Source organism: Meles meles, chromosome 16, assembly GCF_922984935.1.
Source record: "Meles meles chromosome 16, mMelMel3.1 paternal haplotype, whole genome shotgun sequence".
In the NCBI taxonomy this organism is placed as follows: domain Eukaryota; kingdom Metazoa; phylum Chordata; class Mammalia; order Carnivora; family Mustelidae; genus Meles; species Meles meles.
In genome coordinates, this window is record NC_060081.1 from 13,126,242 (window position 1) to 13,149,319 (window position 23,078).

Here is a 23,078-nt window from a genome sequence, read left to right on the forward strand (position 1 = left end):
CTAAACATGCCAATTAGGAAGATTTTGAGATTTGTTAAAAAATCTGATGGGATTCCTTGAATCCCAGGTTGTGATGACACCAATATGAGTGTCCAGAGGAACAGCATAAGGGCCCAGTGGAGCCCAGGAGGAGTGTGGGCCATGGGCAGGGTTCCATGAGGGGGCTTCCTGGGGTGGGGACCCAAGTCCTCAGCTCTGCTGGTGCTGGCCTGTGGATTCTTAGTCTCATCCCAAGTGAGGTCACTGGATGGTGTGACCTGAATTCTCCAATTTCTCATTCTGAAGTTTCAGGATTCCAAGGTCAGTGCCATTTCCCATTTGTCTCCTTCTGAAAGCTTGGCTTCAAATTCCCTTAACCTTGGACATTTACAATGTGATCCTGGATGCCTGTAGTATATAGAGGTGTGTGTGTGTGTGTGTGTGTGTGTGTGTATGTGTGTGTAAATGTGTAACATGTGATTAGAATAAAAGTTATTTAAAATGTACCCATGGGTTTCACTTCATCACGTCCTTCCTCAGAGCAGCTCAGCAGTCTGCAGAAATCCTGTACGGGATTATTTGTCACTGAGGTTAATGATTTTCATTCTATCATGAACATGATAGAATGCAAACAGGGCTTTTGTTCCTGGGTGGGGTTGTTATTTTCCTATATCTTAAGATTTAGTGGCATAGGAAAGCACCACTCCCATAGGCTGCACCTTCCTGGCATTCTTTTAAAATAACACACTGATCTTCGCACTACTTGTGTAAATAATGCTGCCACTTTCTTGAGACAGGTTTTATTGAAAAAAAAAAAAAAAGCAGAACATGATTACATGTGTAGTTGAATAATTTGGCAATCCTGATAATTTTGCTAAGAGCCTCTTTTTTTTCTTAAAGATTGTTTTATTTATTTATTTGACAGACAGAGATCATAAGTACGCAGAGAGGCAGGCAGAGAGAGAGGAAGGGAAGCGGGCTCCCTGCTGAGCAGACAGCCCAATGCCGGGCTCAATGCGGGGCTCAATGTGGGGCTCGATTCCAGGACCCTGGGATCATGACCTGAGCCGAAGACAGAGCTTTAACCCACCAAGTCACCCAGGTGCCCCCTAAGAGCTTCTTTTTAAGAAGCATGAAATGTGATCTTCATAGTCAAGATTTTCTTGAAGTGAATGTGGTGCTGGTATTTTATTTTATGTGGGGGAGGGAAGACTAATTTAAGGATCTTTTCCCCCTTTCTAGCCCATCTGAAATATAAATATTTTTTGCCTTTCAGCTTTGTGTTGGCCTCAGAAGTGAACTGTTTCTTGTTTATCCTGTGCTGCTCATCCGTCATTCCCATTCTGGCCCTTCTCTTTGGTCTTGAGACCATGTCCGGCTTGAGCCCGCCTGAATCCGGCACAGCTCACTAGCACTATCTGTGTCTCGTAACCTAATACCTCTGAGAGCTGGACCACCTTCTGTGTTTCACTCTTATTGGTTAAGGATAAACCCTGGCTCCCCTTATGCATCCTCCATAGCATTCGCTTCTCCTCTCCTTCTCATTCACTTTCTCTTGTGTTGAAGTTCTAATCTCGCTTATTTCTCTGCTTTAATGAATTCTGCGTCTGGGCAGCCAGGCCATTGTGAGCTAGTGATGAGGTTATGTCATGTGTCTTTTGCATCCCACCATCCCTGCACATGGTCCTACGAAGAGCCCCACAGCACTGGAGGGAAAAAGAGAGAAGGGGGGGGCATCAATATCTACTTGAAACTTACAAAATGAGCATGGATATCTCAAATAAAAGGGACAAAGACAGAAAACAAAGACCCTGGCAAGAATTCTTATTTGCAGAAGACAGGACTTTTTAATATTTAGGGAGAGAATAAAAAGTATTCTGAATTCCTTGGTTTATATTTCTGCTCTTGAATTTACTGCCCATGAAATATTGTGTAGCAGCCAGGAATCATAATCTTTCTTTCCCCTGCATCACTGCATGGTGCCTAGATTAGTGTTATGCAAGAGATAATTGTCTATGTGAATGATCATGTTATTTAATTTTAAACTTCTACTCAAGACTTTATTTCATCAAACTTCTACCCAGGATTTGATTATATTGGGATGAAGTATATCATAGTGGCATAGAATCTATGGGTAGTGCAGGAAAGGTCAGGATTAGAGGATGTGTGTGTGGTAGTTTTAAGTATCCGTGATTATGAGACTTAAATGTCTAAAATATAGGAAGGAGATCCTAACTGACAGATTACCCTGTTGCCCTCAGATCTCTGTGCGGAAGGTCAGGGTGCTCCCTGCCATTTTCTTCTGGTAGTCCTTGTCAAATTCTTCATTCTGGGCCACAGTGAAATAGTTCTTCCAATCCCCAGGCATCCCTGAAATAAGGCAAAATCTCAGAGGTTGCCACAGGAGTACAGGGAGGAGGGAGCATGCATCCTTGGAACCAGCACAAGAATGGGGGAAAAAAGGAAGTTTGCTCTGAAAAATTATGCAGTAGTTCATTGACAGGAATGAATAATGGGGCATGAAACACTACTGGGAAACCTAAGCAGATCATGGATATCACAGTGTCCAATCTGGCATTTGAGAATATAAATCTTACATACCTTTCCTCATAAAAGGGGAGATAGATTGGTCCATGAGGATGGTGGGCAAAGTGGTGTAGTTGGCCATTGGGTTTTGCTTCATTACATCGAAGGAAGTGTGATAGAGGATTTTATTCAGGACTTCATCTGGTATTTCTTTCTCTAGGAACTTCAATATCTTCTGAATTTCCCTCTTTGGGTCCTATATGTAAAGCAGTTATACAAAGCAAATAAATTTGGGTTTTCTATTACGGATGACCTTCTGTTTGGACAAACAATATTTGGGAGGAATAAGTTAAGGGATCAGTTCAAATATATTCAACAACTACCCCTTAGGTGATAACTCCGTGCAAGGCACTGTACCCTCTCAGGTGCTGCCATGACACAAAGATGAGAGCTGTTCCTGCCCTCAGAAGTTCACCCTACAATAGGGGGAGAAATGAAGACATAACTAACTGCAAAACCTCACCCAGAAAACATGCTGCTCGCACACAGAAAGTGTCATGAGATTTGTTGAAGGGAGTAATTGTGTGTCCTGGCAGAGATCAGGAAAGATTGTATAAAGGAGGGAAAATGTTGCAGGTGAAGCACGTATGATATACTCTTGTATTTGAGCTATAAAAGATGGCAAAAAATCTTTGAGTTTAACAGAAGCTCAGTAAGGGGATGGATACAAGAGATCTCAAGTTGACCCAGAAATGCAAATCCTTGTGCCCTGGTTCTTTCTGATCAAAGAGTTGCAGAAAAGGAGCTATACCACTCTTTTTTTAAAAAAAAAAAGAGATTTATTTATTCACTTGATAGAGAGAGGGCAGGGGGAAGGGCAAAGGGGGTGAGTCCTCAAGCAGATGACCCACTGAGCATGGAGTTGGACACAGGGATCATTCCCATGACCCATGAGATCACATCCTGAGCTGAAACCAAGAGTCAGACACTCAACCGACTGAGCCACTTAGATGCCCCAGGGAGCTATAGTCTTTAATTGTATTTCTCAGCACTGGCATGATAAGTAGTTTGTAATTCTAGGATACTAGCTCTCAGAGCAATGAGAGTGAATTTGTCATGCTTCTCATACACAGTGACTTGAAAAGTGGAAATCTGTCCTCTGCCACAATATGTGGGACCAATCTGCCAATGTTTATATGGATTAAACTTCATTTGTGATGTGGGTCTGGTGTGTGGAACAGGGAGAAGAAAACTCTCCCTGAGCATTCACTGAACACAACTAGGCACTTTACAAATGTAATCTCATAAATCCTTATAATAATTTCATGAGATCAAAAACGAGATGATATCCATTTGTAGCTGAAGACGCATGATTCATGAGTGTCAGGATTAATTCAACTATAAAGGCATGTGATATTTCCTGAGGGGGAAGGATCTGCTGGAAACTGTGAACTGAAGCAAAGAAAATTGAAAAGAGCAGAAAAGTAGCTAGAGCTTTTGAGGATAAAACTGAGTTGGGAAGAGTGTCATGGAGAGAAAGGACTTGCACTGAAGGCTCTTCTACGGCAAGCCCACATGCCAGGGTCCCAAATGTGGTTTGCTGCACTGGAGAACATGGTGGGTCTGATGGAGACTGCACTGCCCCTCACCTCCTTCATGTCTTCATAGAAGAGGTAGAGAATACGATGCTTGTCTTTCACATCCCACCATCCCTTCACATGGTCATACCAGGAGCCCCACAGCACTTGAGGGAAAAAGAGAGAAGGAGGGGCATCAATATTTACTTGAAACTTACAAAATGAGCATGGATATCTCAGATAAAAGGGACAAAGACAGAAGACAAAGACCCTGGCCAGAATTCTTATTTGCAGGGGCTTTTTAATATTTAGGGAGGTAAGGACAAGTATTCTGAATTCCTTGGTTTATATTTTGGCTCTTGAATTTACTGCCACGTGAGATACTGTGTAGTGGCTAGAGATCATAATCTTTCTTTCCCCTGCATCATCACTGCATGGTGCCTAGATTAGTGTACACAGTAAATACTGTCTCCTAGTGGGCTGATTTTCATTCTGAAAAATCTATACTTACTAGATATTTGGGCACATTTACTCTCTGTAATGGTGACTTGGAGGAAGATAAGTGCACTGGGTGTCTTTTGTTGGCCCTGCCAAATCCATTCTGCACCCTCCTCCACCCTGCAAGGTTGACCTCTAAGGACTGTGTCAGTGGGCTCATTTGTGCTCAGGCTTCCACCTGGGATTTGCCAACAAATGGCATTGAAAGGCTTTTGGAGGCAGGAGGAGAGTGAGAAGAATGTGTTTATTTCCCTGATGCCCTTCCTTTTGGCTCACTGTGGTGGACTCTTTCCCCTACTGAAGGCCTCAGCTCCTATTAAGGGGCCTTGTCTTCTCTCCAGGGGGCAATGACTCCCTGCTAGTATTCAACCCAAAACCTGTTGGTTTCTTTAAACTCTACCTGTAGCTTTCTAAATAGTCTCTTAGCTAAATTCTCTCCAAATGATCCAGTTTGAATATGTCATTGACATCCTCCCATGACCTTGATGACCATAATCATTCAGTGAAAACCCTTCCTTTCTGATGTCAGTAGTGAACAAGGAAATGTGAAAAATGAATGAGCAAACATGAGGCCATAATTTCCTTTAACTCACCTTTTCCATTTTTGAATGCCTCAATATACTCCTCCCATGTACCAGGGTCAGGCACCATTTTAGTCATTCTTGAGAAATGGTAGTAGGACACCAGACAGTCCTTTGGATTTCTAGCCACATAGATAATCTGAAATCAAGCAGCAAGGTGATTGAGACAGACAGCAAACAAAATAGAGAAAATTATTGCTTAATGCAGAGGACCATGACATTAGAAGAATCTTAGATTATCCTATTTGAGTAACTGAACTTGCATGCATTTTCTGTGATCAGGATGACTACATCTTCCAGTTTGCATAGACAGTGTTCTAATGTGTATCTGTTGTCTTAGATAACGATTAGGAGCATGCTCCCTCCTCTCAAAAGTATCCTGATTTGAAGGATATATACTACAGTTGCCCTAATTATGACATTTCTGAAGGCTAACTAGGCCGCTGTTGTATTTTCCAGTATGTGAAAAGTAGGTCTTCCTTGGCTTGTACTAAGCAAGGACTCTAATTTGGTTATTGCACAGGGGTTAGCTAAAGCAGTAAGCCATCTAGTCTAGTCTCCCCTATACACAATGAACTTCAGCCTTATAGATGAATGATCATTCATACTTTTCATTTGTGATAATATTGTAGGATCTTTGAAGGCAGTGCTAAGTCTGCTTTTGGAACTCCTTGTGATGATTCTCCTCATTGGAAAAGCAGTGTTGTGGTATGGCTGGGGAGAGCTGACCTCTTGGCTTCTTGTCCTGCTGTTCCCTGCCCACCTGTGTTGCTATGTGCAGAGCTGGGATGGAGGTGCACATTAATGGTTTCTCAAGCATTTCCACGTGTCTCACTTACTGAGCAGAATTTCCGTGTCCAACAGAACCACTCACCCACCGACATTTCCCTCTTAGGCAATTGTCCCAAGCTCTTGCTTTCCCTACTGCTTTTCCATAGACTGCTGCCGTATAGGAACATGGACCAGGTCTGTTTCTCTGCCTCTTTTCCTCCTGCTCAATTTTTCTCTGATATTTATGAGGGCATGTAGGGAACCCAAAAGTGTGACACAGCTGTATCATCTTGCCGTAATATAAATGTCTTTCTCTCTCTCTCTTTCTTTTTCTTTTCTTCTTTTATTTATTTGAGAGAGAGAGAGCAGAAGCAGGGGGAGGAAGAGGCAGAGGGAGAAACAGACTCCCTGCTGAGCAGGGAGCTGGATGTGGAGCTTGGTCCCAGGACTCTGAGATCATGACCTGACCTGAAGGCCGACGCTTAACAAACTGAGCCACCCAGGTGCCCCTGTAAATGTATTTCTTAATGCTTGTGTCGGTTATTGCCTTTTTGTAAGCTTGAGTAATTGCAAAGGGGCAGTCTGGGCTAGACAGGGAACATATTCATTGTGCTTGTGGTAGGAGTCGGATGACCGGGTGTGACATAATGTCCAATACACTTTTTGCTGATCCATCTGTGTGAGTCCCCTCTGGCTGCAGTAACAAATTCCCAAAGATATAGTGGCTTAAAACAATAAGAAATTTATTTTCTTATGGTTCTGGAGGCTCAGGTCAAGCTGTTGGCAGGGCTGGTCCCTTTGGTGATGTTAGGCGAGAATCCCTTCCCTTGCTGTTGCTAGCATCTGGAGGCAACCTACATTCCTTGGCTCTTGACCCAATCCCTGGCTTCACTTGTCACATCTCCAACTTCTTCCTCTGATCTTCTTGCCTCCCTCTTATAAGGATCCTTGTGAGGATATTTAGGTTCACCTAGATAACCCAGGATATAACCTTCCTTCTTGAGATCCCAAACTTAAATCACATCTGCAAGCCCATTTTATCATATAAGGTCACATTAAGTTTCTGGTGATTAGGATATGGGTATCTTTAGGGGATGGATATTTAGCTTACTACTGTATCATGAAATGAAAATCTTGGGCTAAGCTCTCTAAGGTAACTTCCTACTCAAATAATTCACAACTCTGAGAAGATAAAGGGAGGTGGTGTCATTGAGATTTTTACATTTTTAGAAGGCCTAATTTTACAAAAAGAAGGTGCTAGTATGATGACTAACAAGATGTTATTGTGTCTTCTGACATTGAGTCTACACTATCATTTGGAAACAATATTGCTTCTTGGTCAGCAACAGTCACATATGACTGAAATTATCCATCTATGGGTATAATGCAGGAAGTTTTCACAGGTCCAGGTGACCTGGGTGTAATCCCAAGGAAGCAGATCAGGAATGGGATAACACTTTGATATATGAAATCCTATTCAATTGTATTGTACCTTCTTTGGAGATGGGCAAGATGAAGAGCTGGTGACGCAGAGAATCCCAGAAAAAAGAGAGTAAAAAACAATCACTTGCACTGTGTATCGTAACACTGTATGGAGGAGAGAGTGTTTCGGCTCACAGACTTGACCCTTATGGTTTCCTTGGAAGGTTTCAGTCTGGGTTTCTAAAGTAGCTTTTTCACAAGGAGAAGACATGCTGGTCTAGTTGATATAAGCATTTGATTCTGCTGGATGGCTACACTTTTCATGGCAAATTTATAAGTCAATATTTGGCTTATATTCCATGTATCATTGACTTTAAGAGTCCCTGATGAAGTAGATTAAAAAGAAACACTAGGGGGCGCCTGGGTGGCTCAGTGGGTTAAAGCCTCCGCCTTCGGCTCAGGTCATGATCCCAGAGTCCTGGGATCGAGTCCCTCGTCAGGCTCTCTGCTCAGCAGGAGGCCTGCTTCCTCCTCTCTCTCTGCCTGCCTCTCTGCCTGCTTGTGATCTCTGTCTGTCAAATAAATAAATAAATCTTAAAAAATAAAATAAAATAAAAAAAAAGAAACACTAGTATATTTGATGTACATTGCCCATCAAACCTGAATTTGAAAGTGTCAGAATAAATGAAAAATTTTGAAAATGGAGGACACAGTGGTCTAACAGTTCCGGAGAGCTTGTTCCATGAGATTTGCTCTAAGGGTGGCCAGAGTGGTACCATCTTCCTTTGTCTTGCTCTACCTTTCTCTCCACAGGTTTTCCCTAAATAAATCCCTTTTATGTCTTCCTTGGCCTTGACTTCTGCTTCATAGATGATTTGAACTAAGATAATATCCTTCTTCAGGAAATATGTGTTTTGTTTCATCTCTTGCTCTAACCAGAATGATTTTGTCTGAAAACTTCCTGGTATGTACCCAGAAATAATATTTTGAAGGAAAGCTGGATCCAACATGGAGTATGTGGGAATGTGGGAGTAATCCCACCATCTGCACTATACCTCCACAGGTTATTATCTTTCAATGACTTTGATTGTTTCTACTTAGATGGAGATATTCTCTGTCCTTACTGACTCAAACTGGATTTAAAAAGTTGGCTTTTCCTACCTTTGAATTTTCTTTCCAGAAGGAAGGTGGCAGCAACTGAGCAGGCAGGTGAGTCTTCAAAATTCTAGGAGAAGGCATTTTGTTGGCCAGATCCAGACCTGGGAAAGAAGGCCACACCATTTAGCTGAACACTTTTTTTTTTTTTCCATTTTATTTTTTTTTTCAGCGTAACAGTATTCATTCTTTTTGCACAACACCCAGTGCTCCATGCAAAACGTGCCCTCCCCATTACCCACCACCTGTTCCCCCAACCTCCCACCCCTGACCCTTCAAAACCCTCAGGTTGTTTTTCAGAGTCCATAGTCTCTTATGGTTCGCCTCCCCTCCCCAATGTCCATAGCCCGCTCCCCCTCTTATCAGCTCCACAAATTCAATATTATTGTTTTGTCAAATATCTGAAATGGGGTTTACAAAATAGCTGGCTCTACCTAAAATTATGGTTTTACATGTCTAAATGCTTACCTCCTAATGACAACGTTACCATCCACAGGTAGAGGAGAGCACTAATGAGATACTGGAAACCGTTGAGGCAACAGTACTCTCCTTATTTGCTGGGTATTGGTTATACTTGTGTGGGAAGATGAAGATGTTTTGAGAGGTATGAGGTTGGTGCAGCTATGATCCCAACAAGCACTTGGATATTTTGTCCTTTGGGGTTTTCTATTACTACAATGGGAAGTAGATTAAGGCAGCTGGATAAGAGCTGGCTTCATTAAGAGAGGTGGGTTATTGGTCAGCTCTACAAGGCCAGCAGTTCCATGTAAGTAGCTTCAGGCTTTCTTTTAGCCTTTACTTTCCAGGCCAAGAACTGCAACAGCTGCCAAACACCAGCACTGTGTTCTGTGCTGGGATGTATTTTCAGATGAAAAATTGAGCCTTACGGTGGTCAAGTAATTTCTCCAAGTTAGTAAATGTGACAGCCAGGACTGGAAATCCATTCATCCGTGGGTGTGGAAAGCCATAGAGGGGGAGGCCTAAGAAACTTTGTGGAAAGCAGCAGAGAGTCAAGAAACAACTAGGTAAATCACAGATAAAATCCCTCTTGGAAGCAGAATGTCCAATGCTGAGTGTTAAAATACCAAATACAGGCACAATGGGTGGCTCAGACAGTTAAATGTCTGCCTTTGGCTCAGCTCATGATCCCAGGGTCCTGGAATCAAGCCCCAAGTCGAGCTCCCTGCTCAGTGGGGTGTCTGCTTCTCCCTCTCCCTCTGCCCTTCTGCCTTCCCTGCTTGTGTGTGCTCTCTCTCTCTCTCTCAAATAAATAAAATTTATTTTATACAAATAATAAATACAGACTGGGATTTGGCTACACGCAGCACCAAACTCAGGGGAAGTGGCTTGCAAGTGAGGCAGACTGGCAGCCTTGGTTGGAGAAGCACAGCTTCTGATGGAGGATCAGATATACAGAGAAGGGGAGACACCCCCTAGAGACCCAGAGGCGATAAGAAAGAAGAAAGTAAGAGGAAAAAAATTAAAAATCCTGCAGAAAGAGAAGACATAGCCACTAATTCCCCACCCCTCCCTGCAACCATCAATAAATAAAATGGCACAGCAAAGGACAGATTGGACAGAAAAAGATGCTTTCAAACTAGGAACTATGGCAATGAAATGAATACAAACAGAAAAAGGCAGGTCTCATGAATACAAAACTGCTATAAAAACCAGAAAAGGGAAACCAAGGCCTTAACCTGATAAAAATTCTACCCCAAACTCAACTGTAAACCTAAACAAAATTGTAACATGACACTCCAAACTTAATTAAACATCCAAAACAAATATGAACAAGTAACTCAGAAAAATTAGGAACCAAAACAGAACCACCCCCCCTCAAAAGAGGAAAGGTGACAAATGAAAAAAGACTTGATGGAACTCAGGAGAGAAATAGAAGAAGACACAATAACATAAGAAGTGAAGATTAAATCACAAGGTTGACAATGAAGGATAGGTTTGAAAGAAAATTTTTATTTTTATTTTTGTTTTTAAGTTTTTTTATTATTTTTTTTTAATTCTCAGCGTAACAGTAGTCATTGTTTTTGCACCACACACAGTGCTCCATGCAGTATGTGCCCTCCCTATTACCCACCACCTGATTCCCCAACCTCCCACCCTCCGCCCCTTCAAAACCCTCTGGTTGTTTTTCAGAGTCTCTCATGGTTCATCTCCCCCTCCAATTTCCCTCGACTCCCTTCTCCTCTCCATCTCCCCATGTCCTCGATGTTCTTTGTTATGCTCCACAAATAAGTGAAACCATATGATACTTGACCGTCTCTGCTTGACTTATTTCGCTCAGCATAATCTCTTCCAGTCTAATCCATGTTGCTACAAAAGTTGGGTATTCATCCTTTCTGATGGAGGAATAATACTCCATTGTGTATATGTACCACATCTTCCTTATCCATTCATCCGTTGAAGGGCATCTTGGTTCTTTCCACAGTTTGGCGACCATGGCCATTGCTGCAATAAACATTGGGGTACAGATGGTTCTTCTTTTCACTACCTCTGTATCTTTGGGATAAATACCCAGCAGTGCAATTGCAAGGTCATAGGGAAGCTCTATTTTTAATTTCTTGAGGAATCTCCACACTGTTCTCCAAAATGGCTGCACCAACTTGCATTCCCACCAACAGTGGAAGAAGGTTCCCCTTTCTCCACATCCTCTCCAACACACGTTGTTTCCTGTCTTGCTAATTTTGGCCATTCTAACTGGTGTCAGGTGGTATCTCAATGTGCCTTTAATTTGAATCTCCCTGATGGCTAGTGATGATGAACATTTTTTCATGTGTCTGATAGCCATTTGTATGTCTTCATTGGAGAAGTGTCTGTTCATATCTTCTGCCCATTTTTTGACATGATTATCTGTTTTGTGTGTGTTGAGTTTGAGGAGTTCTTTATAGATCCTGGATATCAACCTTTTGTCTGTACTGTCATTTGCAAATATCTTCTCCCATTCCGTGGGTTGCCTTTTTGTTTTGTTGACTGTCTCCTTTGCTGTGCAGAAGCTTTTGATCTTGATGAAGTCCCAAAAGTTCATTTTTGCTTTTGTTTCCTTGGCCTTTGGAGACATATCTTGAAAGAAGTTGCTGTGGCTGATATCGAAGAGGTAACTGCCTATGTTCTCCTCTAGGATTCTGATGGATTCCTGTCTCAAGTTGAGGTCTTTTATCCATTATGAGTTTATCTTTGTGTACGTTGTAAGAGAATAGTTGAGTTTCCTTCTTCTACATATAGCTGTCCAGTTTTCCCACACCATTTATTGAAGAGACTGTCTTTTTTCCATTGTATATTTTTTCCTGTTTTGTCGAAGATTATTTGACCATAGAGTTGAGGGCCCATATCTGGCCTCTCCACTCTGTTCCACTGGTCTTTATGTCTGTTTTTATGCCAGTACCATGCTGTCTTGGTGATCGCAGCTTTGTAGTAAAGCTTGAAATCAGGTAACGTGATGCTGCCAGTTTTGTTTTTCAACATTTCCTTAGCAATTCGGGGTCTCTTCTGATTCCATACAAATTGTAGGATTATTTGCTCCAGCTCTTTGAAAAATACCGGTGAAATTTTGATCTGAATGGCGTTAAAATATAGATTGCTCTAGGCAGTATAGACATTTTAACAATGTTTATTCTTCCAATCCAAGAGCATGGAACAGTCTTCCATCTTTTTGTGTCTTCTTCAATTTCTTTCATGAGTGTTCTGTAGTTCCTCGAGTACAGGTCCTTTACCTCTTTGGTTAGGTTTATTTCCAGGTGTCTTATGGTTCTTGGTGCTATAGTAAATGGAATCGATTCTCTAATTTCCCTTTCTGTATTTTCATTGTTAGTGTATAAGAAAGCCACTGATTTCTGTACATTGACTTTGTATCCTGCCACGTTACTGAATTGCTGTATGAGTTCTAGTAGTTTGGGGGTGGAGTCTTTGGGGTTTTCCATATAAAGAATCATGTCATCTGCGAAGAAAGAGAGTTTGACTTCTTCCTTGCCAGTCTGATTGCCGTTGCTAGGACTTCTAATACTATGTTGAACAAGAGTGGTGAGAGTGGGCATCCTTGTCGTGTTCCTGATCTCAACAGGAAGGCTGCAAGCTTTTTCCCACTGAAGATGATATTTGCTGTGGGTCTTTCATAGATAGATTTTATGAAGTTCAGGAATGTTCCCTCTATCCCTATACTTTGAAGCGTTTTAATCAGGAATGGATGCTGGATTTTGTCAAATGCTTTTTCTGCATCAATTGAGAGGATGATGTGGTTCTTCTCTCTTCTCTTTATTGATTTGTTCTATCACATTGATTGATTTGCGAAAGTTGAACCAACCTTGTAACCCAGGGATGAATCCCACCTGGTCATGGTGGATAATCTTTTTAATGTGCTGCTGGATCCTGTTTGCTAGGATCTTGTTGAGAATCTTTGCATCCATATTCATCAGTGATATTGGTCTGAAATTCTCCTTTTTGGTAGGGTCTTTGCCTGGTTTGGGGATCAGGATAATGCTGGCTTCATAAAAAGAGTCTGGAAGTTTTCCTTCTGCTTCAGTTTTTTGGAACAGCTTCAGGAGAATTGGTGTTATTTCTTCTTTGAAAGTTTGGTAGAATTCCCCAGGGAATCCGTCAGGTCCTGGGCTCTTGTTTTTTGGGAGGTTTTTGATCACTGCCTCAATCTCGTTACTAGATATCGGTCTATTCAGGTTGTCAATTTCTTCCTGGTTCAATTTTGGGAGTTTGTAGTTTTCCAGGAATGCATCCATTTCATCTAGGTTGCTTAGCTTATTGGCATATAACTGTTGGTAATAATTTCTGATGATTGTTTCTATTTCCTTGGTGTTCGTTGTGATCTCTCCCTTTTCATTCATAATTTTATTAATTTGGGCTTTCTCTCCTTTCTTTTGGATTAGTGTGGCCAGTGGTTTATCAATCTTATTGATTCTTTCAAAAACCAGCTTCTAGTTTCATTGATACGTTCTACTGTATCTCTGGTTTCTACCTCACTGATCTCTGCTCTAATCTTGATTATTTCCCTTCTTGCATGTGGAGTTGGTTTGATTTGTTGTTCATTCTCCAGTTCTTTAAGGTGTAGAGACAGCTGGTGTATTCTGGATTTTTCAGTGTTTTTGAGGGAGGCTTGGATGGCTATGTATTTCCCCCATAGAACCGCCTTTGCTGTATCCCATAGGTTTTGGACCGAAGTGTCTTCATTCTCATTGGTTTCCATGAATTGTTTAAGTTCATCTTTGATCTCCTGGTTGATCCAAGCATTCTTAAGCAAGGTGGTATTTAGCTTCCAGGTGTTTGAGTTCCTTCCGAACTTTTCCTTGTGATTGAGCTCCAGTTTCAAAGCATTGTGATCTGAGAATATGCAGGGAATAATGTCAGTCTTTTGGTATCGGTTGAGTCCTGCTTTGTGACCCAGTATGTGGTCTATTCTGGAGAAGGTTCCATGTGCACTTGAGAAGAATGAGTATTCTGTTGTTTTAGGGTGGAATGTTCTGTATATATCTATGAGGTCCATCTGGTCCAATGTTTCATTCAATGCTCTTAGTTCTTTATTAATTTTCTGCTTCAATGGTCTGTCTATTACTGAGAGAGGTGTATTAAGATCTCCTACTATTAATGTCTTCATATCAATATGACTCTTTATCTTGATTAATAGTTTTCTTATGTAATTGGTTGCTCCCATATTGGGGCATAGATATTTACAATTGTTAGATCATCTTGGTGGATAGTCCCTTTAAGAATTATGTAGTGTCCTTCTGTATCTCTGACTACAGTCTTTAGTTTAAAATCTAATTTATCTGATATGAGAATCGCTACCTCGGGCTTCTTTTGAGGCCCATTGGCATGAAAGATTCTTCTCCATCCCTTCGCTTTCAGTCTGAGTGTATCCTTAGGTTCAAAGTGGGTCTCTTGTAGACAACATATGGATGGGTCCTGTCGTTTTATCCAATCTGCAACCCTGTGTCATTTTATGGGTACATTTAGGCCATTCACATTGAGAGTGATTATTGATAGATACGTTTTTATTGACGTCGTGTTACCTTTGAAGTCTTTCTTTCTGTGGATTGACTCTATATTTCTGTTCAATGCTATTCTTAGGATTTTTTCTCTTTTATAGGACCCCCCTTAATATTTCCTGCAATGTCGGCTTAGTGGTTGCATAGTCTTTTAAGCCTTGCCAGTCTTGGAAACTCTTATCTCTCCATCCATTTTGAATGTCAGTCTTGCTGGATAGAGTATTCTTGGCTGCATGTTCTTCTCATTTAGTACTCTGAATATATTTTGCCAGCCCTTCCTGGCTTGCCAGGTCTCTGCGGACAGGTCTGACATTATTCTAATTGGCTTTCCTCTGTATGTAAGGAGCTTCTTTGTCCTAGCTGCTTTTAAGAGGGTCTGTCTAGAATCATACTTCCTCATTTTAACTATAAGGTGTCCTGAGGACTTTCGAGAATCTAAAATCTTGAGGGGAAACCTCTCTGCCTCTAGTACATGAACGTTGTTTCCATTCGTGAGATTGGGAAAATTTTCATAGACAACTTCTTCCACTATATCTTCTGGACTTCTTTCTTCTCCCCTTCAGGGATTCCGATAATTCTGATGTTGGAACGTTTCATGGCATCATTTATTTCCCTGATTCTGTTTTTGTGGCTTCTGAGCTTTTTTTCCAGTCTTCCTCCTGATCCTTTCTCTCTATCTGTTTGTCCTCCAGATCACTAATTCTATCTTTTGCCTCAGTTACCCTAGCTTTTAGAGAATTTAGATTAGTTTGGAATTCATTGAGAGCATTTTGAACATCATCCCTGGTGGCTTTCAGTTCTGCCCTAACATTGTGAACATCATTCCTGGTGGCTTTCAGTTCTTCCCTAATCAATTCCGTTTGGTCATCCATGGCTTTCTCCAACCTAGCTATTGCCTGGATAATTGTTAGCCTGAATTCCTTTTCCAACATATTGTCTATGTCAATAGCCATTAGCTCTGTTGCAGAAGGTCCATCCTCTGTATTTTTCTTCTTTGGGCATTCCTCCTCCTAGTCATTTTGGTAAGAGAATGGATGCAGCTGGATTTATTGATTGTGGTGCAGTCAAGTTGCACCCTGGAACACTTCTGTGCAATCAGGGTTTCCCACCCAAATGGGAGAAAAAAGAAAAGAAAACGAAATAGAGAAGAAGAAAAAAAAAAGAAAAGAAAAGAAAAAAGGAAAAAAAAGAGAGAGACAGGGAAAAAAAAGGGATGATAAAAGAGAAGGCTCAGCCCAAATGTGCCCCAAGGTAAGATTTATGAAGTATACAAACAAAAACAGACCAAACAAAAAGACTGATAAAAGTATATGACCAGAGGGGGAAATATATATATCTATATCTATCTATCTATCTATCTATCTATCTATCTATACAGATGTATATATATGTATATATATATACATGTATATATATATATACACATGTATATATATATACATATATATACATCTATATCTGTATATATATATATATCTGTATATATATATACATGTATATATATATACATATATATACATCTGTATATATATATAGATAGATAGATAGATATGTATATATATATATATATATATATATATATATATATACAGATATATATATATATAAGCAAAAAAAGGAAGAACCTCATCAGAAAGAACCCCAAGTATAAGATTTATATACTATCAGGACAAACACAAATACACAGAAACACTGGCACAAGGAGAAGTTGGGAGAGTGGTTATAAATTCTCAATAACTCAGGTTATTTTGATTCTTCCTGTATGTATCTGGATGTTTTTGTTAAGGGACTCAACTTTCCTAAGATATAGGGGGATTAAAAATTGGTTTGCTTATAGGGGTAGCATTGATTGGGGAAATGGGTTTACCTTGAAGTTTAACTCTATATGTATATTAGAAAATAAAATTTAAAAAAGAATAAACCAGACTAAACCAAGTTAAAATTAAAAAAAAATAGAAAAGCAAAAGAAAAACACGGGTGTATGTATCAAAAAGTTCAGGTTAGAAGGTTATTAAGGAATTTGATGTACTGTACATCTCAGTGTGATGGTACATAGGTTAAAAAATTATCTGTATGTATATATATATAAAAGAATCAGAATATTGGTAAAGAGTTAAAAATAAAAGTTGTATTTATGAAGTAGTGGTGGTTATTCTCTTGTAGTCTTCTTTTTTTTTTTTTTTTTCTTCCTTCCTGTTTGGTTTTCTGGGGGAGGGGCCTGCCACGTGGGTTTTCACACAATGTTGTTCCCTGAGTTAGATCCTTCCACCCCCCTCAAGGGGGTGGGCTCTGAGGAAATCGTTTTTTTCAGGCTTTTGTTCTTTGGACGTTTTATGTTCTTTCATCTGTTTTCTCTTGCCTTGACAGCTTTTGATGGTTTTTGGAGGTTTAGAGGAGAGCAAACTGCACCCCGACCTCCCTCCCAGAGAGAAGCCTCAGAATGCTCTGCAGAGCTGCTGGCAGAGTCGGTTCTGAGTCACGGTCCCTGGGGATGCAGGAGCTCCTGGTTGTACCCAATACCAGGGCAGCGGCAGCTGTCTGGGCAGCTCCAGACCGCCAGAGAGGTTCCAAGCAGCGATCGCACACTGAGATTTTCCCACTGGCCCAGGCTGGTAACGTCTGGTTTTCCTGGATGCCAGAGCTCCAGGCTAGCACCTATGAGTACCTCTCCCAGGGGAGGGTGTGGGACGCTCCCGTTTCAGGAATGCTGTCTGGCCAGGCTCCCAGCCCCTCATGGGAGACATACCCCACTCATTCCCAGGCGCACTGGCGGCCCAGGGACCTAGACCTGGTTTCTCCTCTGCACTCTCTCTGGCTCAGCACCAGGGGAGGCTGTCCTGGGTCCAGAGACTTAAGCCCCTGCCCCTAACCACCCTGATTCCCACTATTTCCCCCTATGATCCTTTGCTCTTTTTTTTTTTTTTTTTTGGGTGCTTTCAACCAGACTCCAAGTTAATGCTGGTCCCCAGACACAGGGCACTCTCGTATTGGGGTATTACTTTCCAATCGGTCACCTCTGGTGGCTCCCTCCCCCTTTTGTTTATCTTCCGATATCAGTCTGACTTTCCCACTCTGCTTTACCTGCCACTGGCGTCTTCTGACCCCATAGGGATCCAGACATGTATAATTCTGACCTCAGGCTGATTTCATGGGTGATCGGAGTTCTTTGGTAGGTAATCAGCTCACTTTAGGGTACAGGTTGAAACGGCACCTCCTCCTACTTCCCCACTATCTTGACTCCCCGAAAGAAAATTTAATCAAAAGGAGTTGAAGAAAAGTGAGAGATAACCAAGCAACGGGCAGTGAGGAAATAAAGAAAAAAAAAAGGGTCAGAGAGAATGTGTCTGAGCTGGAAGACAGGCGCAGTGGCTCTAATGTGAACATATACTACAGTTCTTGAGAAGAAAATAAAAACAGTGAAATAGAACTAATATTTAAATCTGCAATCTGAGCAAACTTTCTGGAAAAGAAGTCTTTAATTTGCCTCTATTGAGATTTTAGCTAAACTACTCCATAATGTTGTAATCTGTTCTGTGTGGTCAAGCACCCTGCAGGGGCCTTGAACTGACCCTGCCCCTCCTGCAGTTCATGTACCAGCACCAGCCTACAGAGACACCTCCATGGCGCTGGAATCAATAGTCTCCCCTGCCTCCCAGGGCCTTCCTTTGGAGCACTTCCTTGGATAAGATCTCTTCAGAGCTTGCCAAAAACTGCTCCTTTTGGTTTGAATTGACCAATCTGGACTTAGCCCAGAAACCCCCAAATTTTCCACATGTGGACACTAATAAGGGCATGTTCCCCATGTCCTATCTCTCTGCCTGCACCGTCTGGACCTCCCTCTTTGGCCCCTAGAGGCATGCCCTGTACTTCTTCCAAGATGTGGGAGCAGTAAATCTATTTCAATTCTCTTTGCTCTTTTCTTAAGTTGGGGCTCACCAGCCCACCTGGGACTCTGTTAAACAAATGTTCACATAACAAAGTCACAGTTGGCTTCACAAGTAGGATGGATTGAGTTAGTTTGCCTTTGATAATGAGGAATGCATTTTAGCTGCAAATGGTTTACTGACTAGCTTTCTCAGGTAAGTAGTCCACTGGGGAGGAGTCCATTGCCTACTGGAATTTAGTCGCACTGCTTGTGCTATTGCATGGTGTCTGTTCAAGAGGGCTGCCTCAAGTTCCTAACCCAAGTGCAACTCCAAAAAAACCCCACCAAAACCAAAACCAAAACCAAAAAATACCAAAAAAACAACCAGAGTTCTCTCAAACCTCAAGACCTCAAGAGTATTGCTAATTGGAACTGATTTGAGAGGCTATAGATGTGTTTCCCATCTATTAATAATGCCCAGGGGGTACCTGGCTGGGTGTTAGACTTTGAGTGTGATTTTCAACTCTTAGCACAGATCCAGCGGCTGACTGTTAGGGACAATTGGCTAAGATTTTGACAAGGTTCTATTGCCCTTAGTTAACAGAGGTGAACATGTGAGTTGCAAATCTTGCCCAAATGTGGGATAAGATAAAGGTGCATTGCCCCTAAGAGGAGAGGGAGACTCTCCTGACCTGATTGGCTTTGCTTGTGGGAGGCACTAGGACTCTGAGTTTTAACTTGGATGATAGGGATGCCCTCACTGGGAAAGTCACAGTCCCTCGAAAAGGCAAGAGTGACTGAGGCCTGTGGTCCTTCTGTCACTGGATAACTTGCTGTTGCGGCATCTTGTCCCCTGACCCTGTGGTATCGTGGGTCCCACTCCTGGTGTGTAGTGGCACAAAATCTAATTGCCTAATACAAATGACCTGAACACCTGCTGCCTGCACCAACTAAAATGTCCAAGGAAATTAGCAAGATTTCACTCATGTAAAACACTCATAAATATGGCACTGATCAATGTCGAGGTGTACCAACACGCCAAGACACTCATTCTATATAGTCTTGAGTTCTAGGGGTTGGCCTTAATGATCCTACCACCATTTAGTGGAGGATGATCCCAAACCCAATGAGGTGGATTGGGACACCCTGGAGAGGGAAGCAGCTCGCAATGACCACTGGGGACGGCTGCCACAGTGACAATTCACAGGGTCAAATCTGTGGGGGGTAATAAAGAATTAGAAACTGAAATTTGAAACTTTACATGACTTAATATTAAAAATATTTTAAAAGACTGTAGGCAGGAGGGAGGAAAAGGGGCTGACTGGCTGTTGGCTCTGAGCTGTTATTGAACCCACGGATGTGAGTCAACTAGCAGTATTTGCAAGCATCCCCACATGCTTAACCTTTTAGAAGACCCTCAGTGAGCACTGGATGTTACATGGAACTAATGAATCATTGAACACTACATCAAAAACTAATGATGTACTCTATGCTGGTTAACATAATAATAAAAAAATAAGTTAAAAAAAAACTCAAAAAGGAAAAGTTCAGCAGTTACATAATAAATAAATAAATAAATAACCCCTGAAGCCTGAAGGTCAAATTCTGGAGAGATGCAGGTGACCCAACCTCCAACCCATGAGGTACAGTTGCAGGACTAATTCATCCAGAGTTAAAGCAAAAGCTGCAGCCGTGGGTGATCTCAGTGTCATAATTGGGATTTCTAATCACAAGGGAGAATCCCAACCCAAAGACACAAGCCCTAAAGATATAGAGGGAAAGTCCTGTCTTCTGCTTACTTGGATTTCTTTGGCTTGGCAGAGAGTCTGCCCTTCTATCTCCATAGTTATTAATGCAAAGGCTCAAAGCCAGTGGAAGATGTTAGATGAGGCCCAACCCCTTCCCCACATGACTGATACGGTCCAGTGGGTCTATCACTTCTTTGGATATAGCAACCCATTCTGAAGACCTGGATTTCATTTCCAATCCTGAGGAAGCCCAATTGACTCTGAATCCAGAGACTTCTTTTTCCAGGGAGGATTGCCTCCCCTCACCGAATGACAGGGCCGAACTTCATTTTATGAGAACCTCCCATAATATTCAGGAGTCATGCTGGGAATAGACATGACAGCTCCTCATGATGGAGTTAGTCTCCCAATTTCTGAAATTTTACAGTCCATAAAACATGCCCTCCCCCCAAAATAGACATGCCCACAACCTCAAGGCCAGCCTGCAGGTGCCAACACCTTTCTCATCACCTTCCTGTTGCCCCCATTCCAGTCCCAACAGGCAGCAACACCCAGAATGGTCCTAAATAGCACAGGGATTTATCTTGGAAGCACTGCCAGCTGGGGGTCCCCAATGATCTCATATTTGGACAGTTCTGGCCCCAAGTTTCTCTCAAAAACTAGTGATCATCTTGGAACAGAACCCAGTCTCAATGGCCCAGATCCTTGCAGGGGGTCCCAAATGACATCACTGGCCTGCAGGCCTGACAACCCCCAGAACATTATCCTAGAACTGAACAACTGCTGAGCTTGTCATTGCTTGGGGACAACTGCCTATTCATGACTCTGGTATTCCACAGGAACAAAGGCAGTAAACAGACATCCTTGGCTCTCTTAAACATCAGAGCCCAAGTCATAGTATTTCCAGGCAATCCTTCTAAATTCCCCAAAGAACCTCCTACAGTCTAGAGTCAGAGCAGGTGAAACCACAAAGGGAGTACAAATAAAGTTGGATACGCCCATTGGCACCGTATTTTCAAAACAGTTGCCAGTGGTGGTGTCCTTCCTGGTTCTTTTTTTCTATTATAGATATGGATGCCCTTACCTCATGACATGCCTGGTGGAATAAAGACAAATTCTGGATTTCTTATAGGGCCTGCTAAAGGAGAACCTTCTGATTGCCCCTTGTAGGAGAAACACTAAATACACCACATTATTGACTCAAGCAAGGTACACAGGGCCTTTGGTCTGTCATTAGAGATATGCTTGACACTACGTCTCACTTTGATAGCCTAATCTGGCCAGTGTGAAAACTGGCCACCAATGAATGGAGATTAACAATTGACTAATGAATCTTAAATGTTCAAGTTTCTGCCATTAAGACTCCCATTCCCAATATTATAGGGATGGCAGATGACATCCAAAAGGCTTAGGGTCCTTACTTTGCTCTCCTAGGCTTAGCCAATGTGTTTCACCTGGTCCTGACAATGGAAGACTGAGAACTTCAACTTGCTTCTGGTTTCAAGTGCACCTTGAACCTTTAGTTAGCTGCCCATGGGTTATTTAAGCACCCCTGCTATTGCGTATAACCTATGCAGACAAGATTTAAATTCATTCAAACTAACCCACTGTCATCTTTGGTATTATTTAAGTGGCATTCTCCCTCCAGGGCCCTTTGAGGATGCCATTCAGAAGACTTACACCTAGTAACACATTTATAGCAGAGAGGATGGGCCATTACCCTGTATATAATCCAAGCATCAGCCACTTCCTTCAAGTTTCTTGGCATCAGGTGCCAGCTGAGGAGTGTGAAATCCCTCTCACTATAAAACATCAATTCTCATAATTAAGCCTCTTATTAATTACAGCAGGCATAGCACATATTACGTGTCTTCACCTTTTGGGGGCAACATGTTCTATACTTATCATTTTACTAAAATTTGTGTTGTTAGATGTAAACCAGCTTCTTTCCATTTGGGAGAACCTTACAAAACTGTCTTGTAACTGGTCCAGCAAGCGTACAGCAGGCCCTGTTCTTAGTCTCCCTGGGCTCAGACTTCTGATTTGAATCACTGGAGACATCAGATTAGGCGTCCTGGAGTCTCTGGACTGAGCACAGCTTCATGTGGCTGCCCAAGGGGTCTGGACCAAAAATCTGCCCCCAATGGCAGTACATACCAATTGAGCAACAAATTTTGGCGGCCCATCAGGCCCTTTTAGAGACAGAGGCATTCACAGCCCACACTGTTTTTCAGCAAGTCCCCATCTGGCGCTGGGTCAGGAATTTGACCCCACGGAGGCTTAGCATGGCCCCTGAGGCCTCATTGTTAAAATGAAAATGGCACCTTCAAAAAAGGGGCTCAGACTGATGTTAAGGGCCTTTCCAGATTACAGGAGGATGTGGCTCCCCCAAATTCAGTTTCTTGCCCACTGATAATGGAGGTGCAGCTGGGGGCAGCCCCACGGTTGGGCTCTCTGGCAGTTTGCGAAGCTCCCGGGGACTGTCTGACATGGAGAGGGACTCGGTGTTCTTCGTAAACGGCAGTGCCACCCTGTGCAGAGCGCAGGCCGTTTGCTGCAGCAAGTTATCCTGCCGGCGGCATGTCCCTAGCTGAGGAAGGCTCTCCTGGCGTGGCCCGAATGGCATATTTGGTGGCAGTGTGCCTGGCTCTACGACAGGCTACAAAAGGGAGACTCCTAAGGGTATATGTTTTCCTGACTCCGGGGCTGTTAGTCAGTGGGTTCGAAGTCTGGTCAGGATAATGGCAAAAGGATAATTTCATGACTCAGGAAAAGCCTCTCTGTGTGCCTCCATTTGGAGAGTGATAGGCCGATTACGGTCACTCATGTCTGTACACACATGCCAACAAATGCCAGAAGCACACTATAATAACATTGCAGACTCCTTATCCACATTGCATTCTGGTTCCAAAGCCTTGCGTGAACCACCTCCCAGAATATCAGACCCAGCC

General features: G+C 42.2%; 1 protein-coding gene across 1 annotated transcript in view; it reads right to left on the reverse strand.

Annotated features, from left to right (window-relative positions):
* Positions 1-1,074: 1,074 nt before the first annotated feature.
* Positions 1,075-23,078, reverse strand: part of LOC123926830 (sulfotransferase 1C1) — a 53,010-nt gene continuing 31,006 nt past the window's right edge. The window contains exons 4-8 of the mRNA XM_045981069.1: positions 8,516-8,613; positions 5,174-5,300; positions 4,155-4,249; positions 2,581-2,761; positions 1,075-2,349 (exon numbers count right to left, since the gene is read on the reverse strand). Coding sequence (XP_045837025.1) covers positions 2,237-2,349; positions 2,581-2,761; positions 4,155-4,249; positions 5,174-5,300; positions 8,516-8,613 — 614 coding nt within the window. The 3' untranslated portion in view covers positions 1,075-2,236. The remainder of the gene's footprint in view (positions 2,350-2,580; positions 2,762-4,154; positions 4,250-5,173; positions 5,301-8,515; positions 8,614-23,078) is intronic.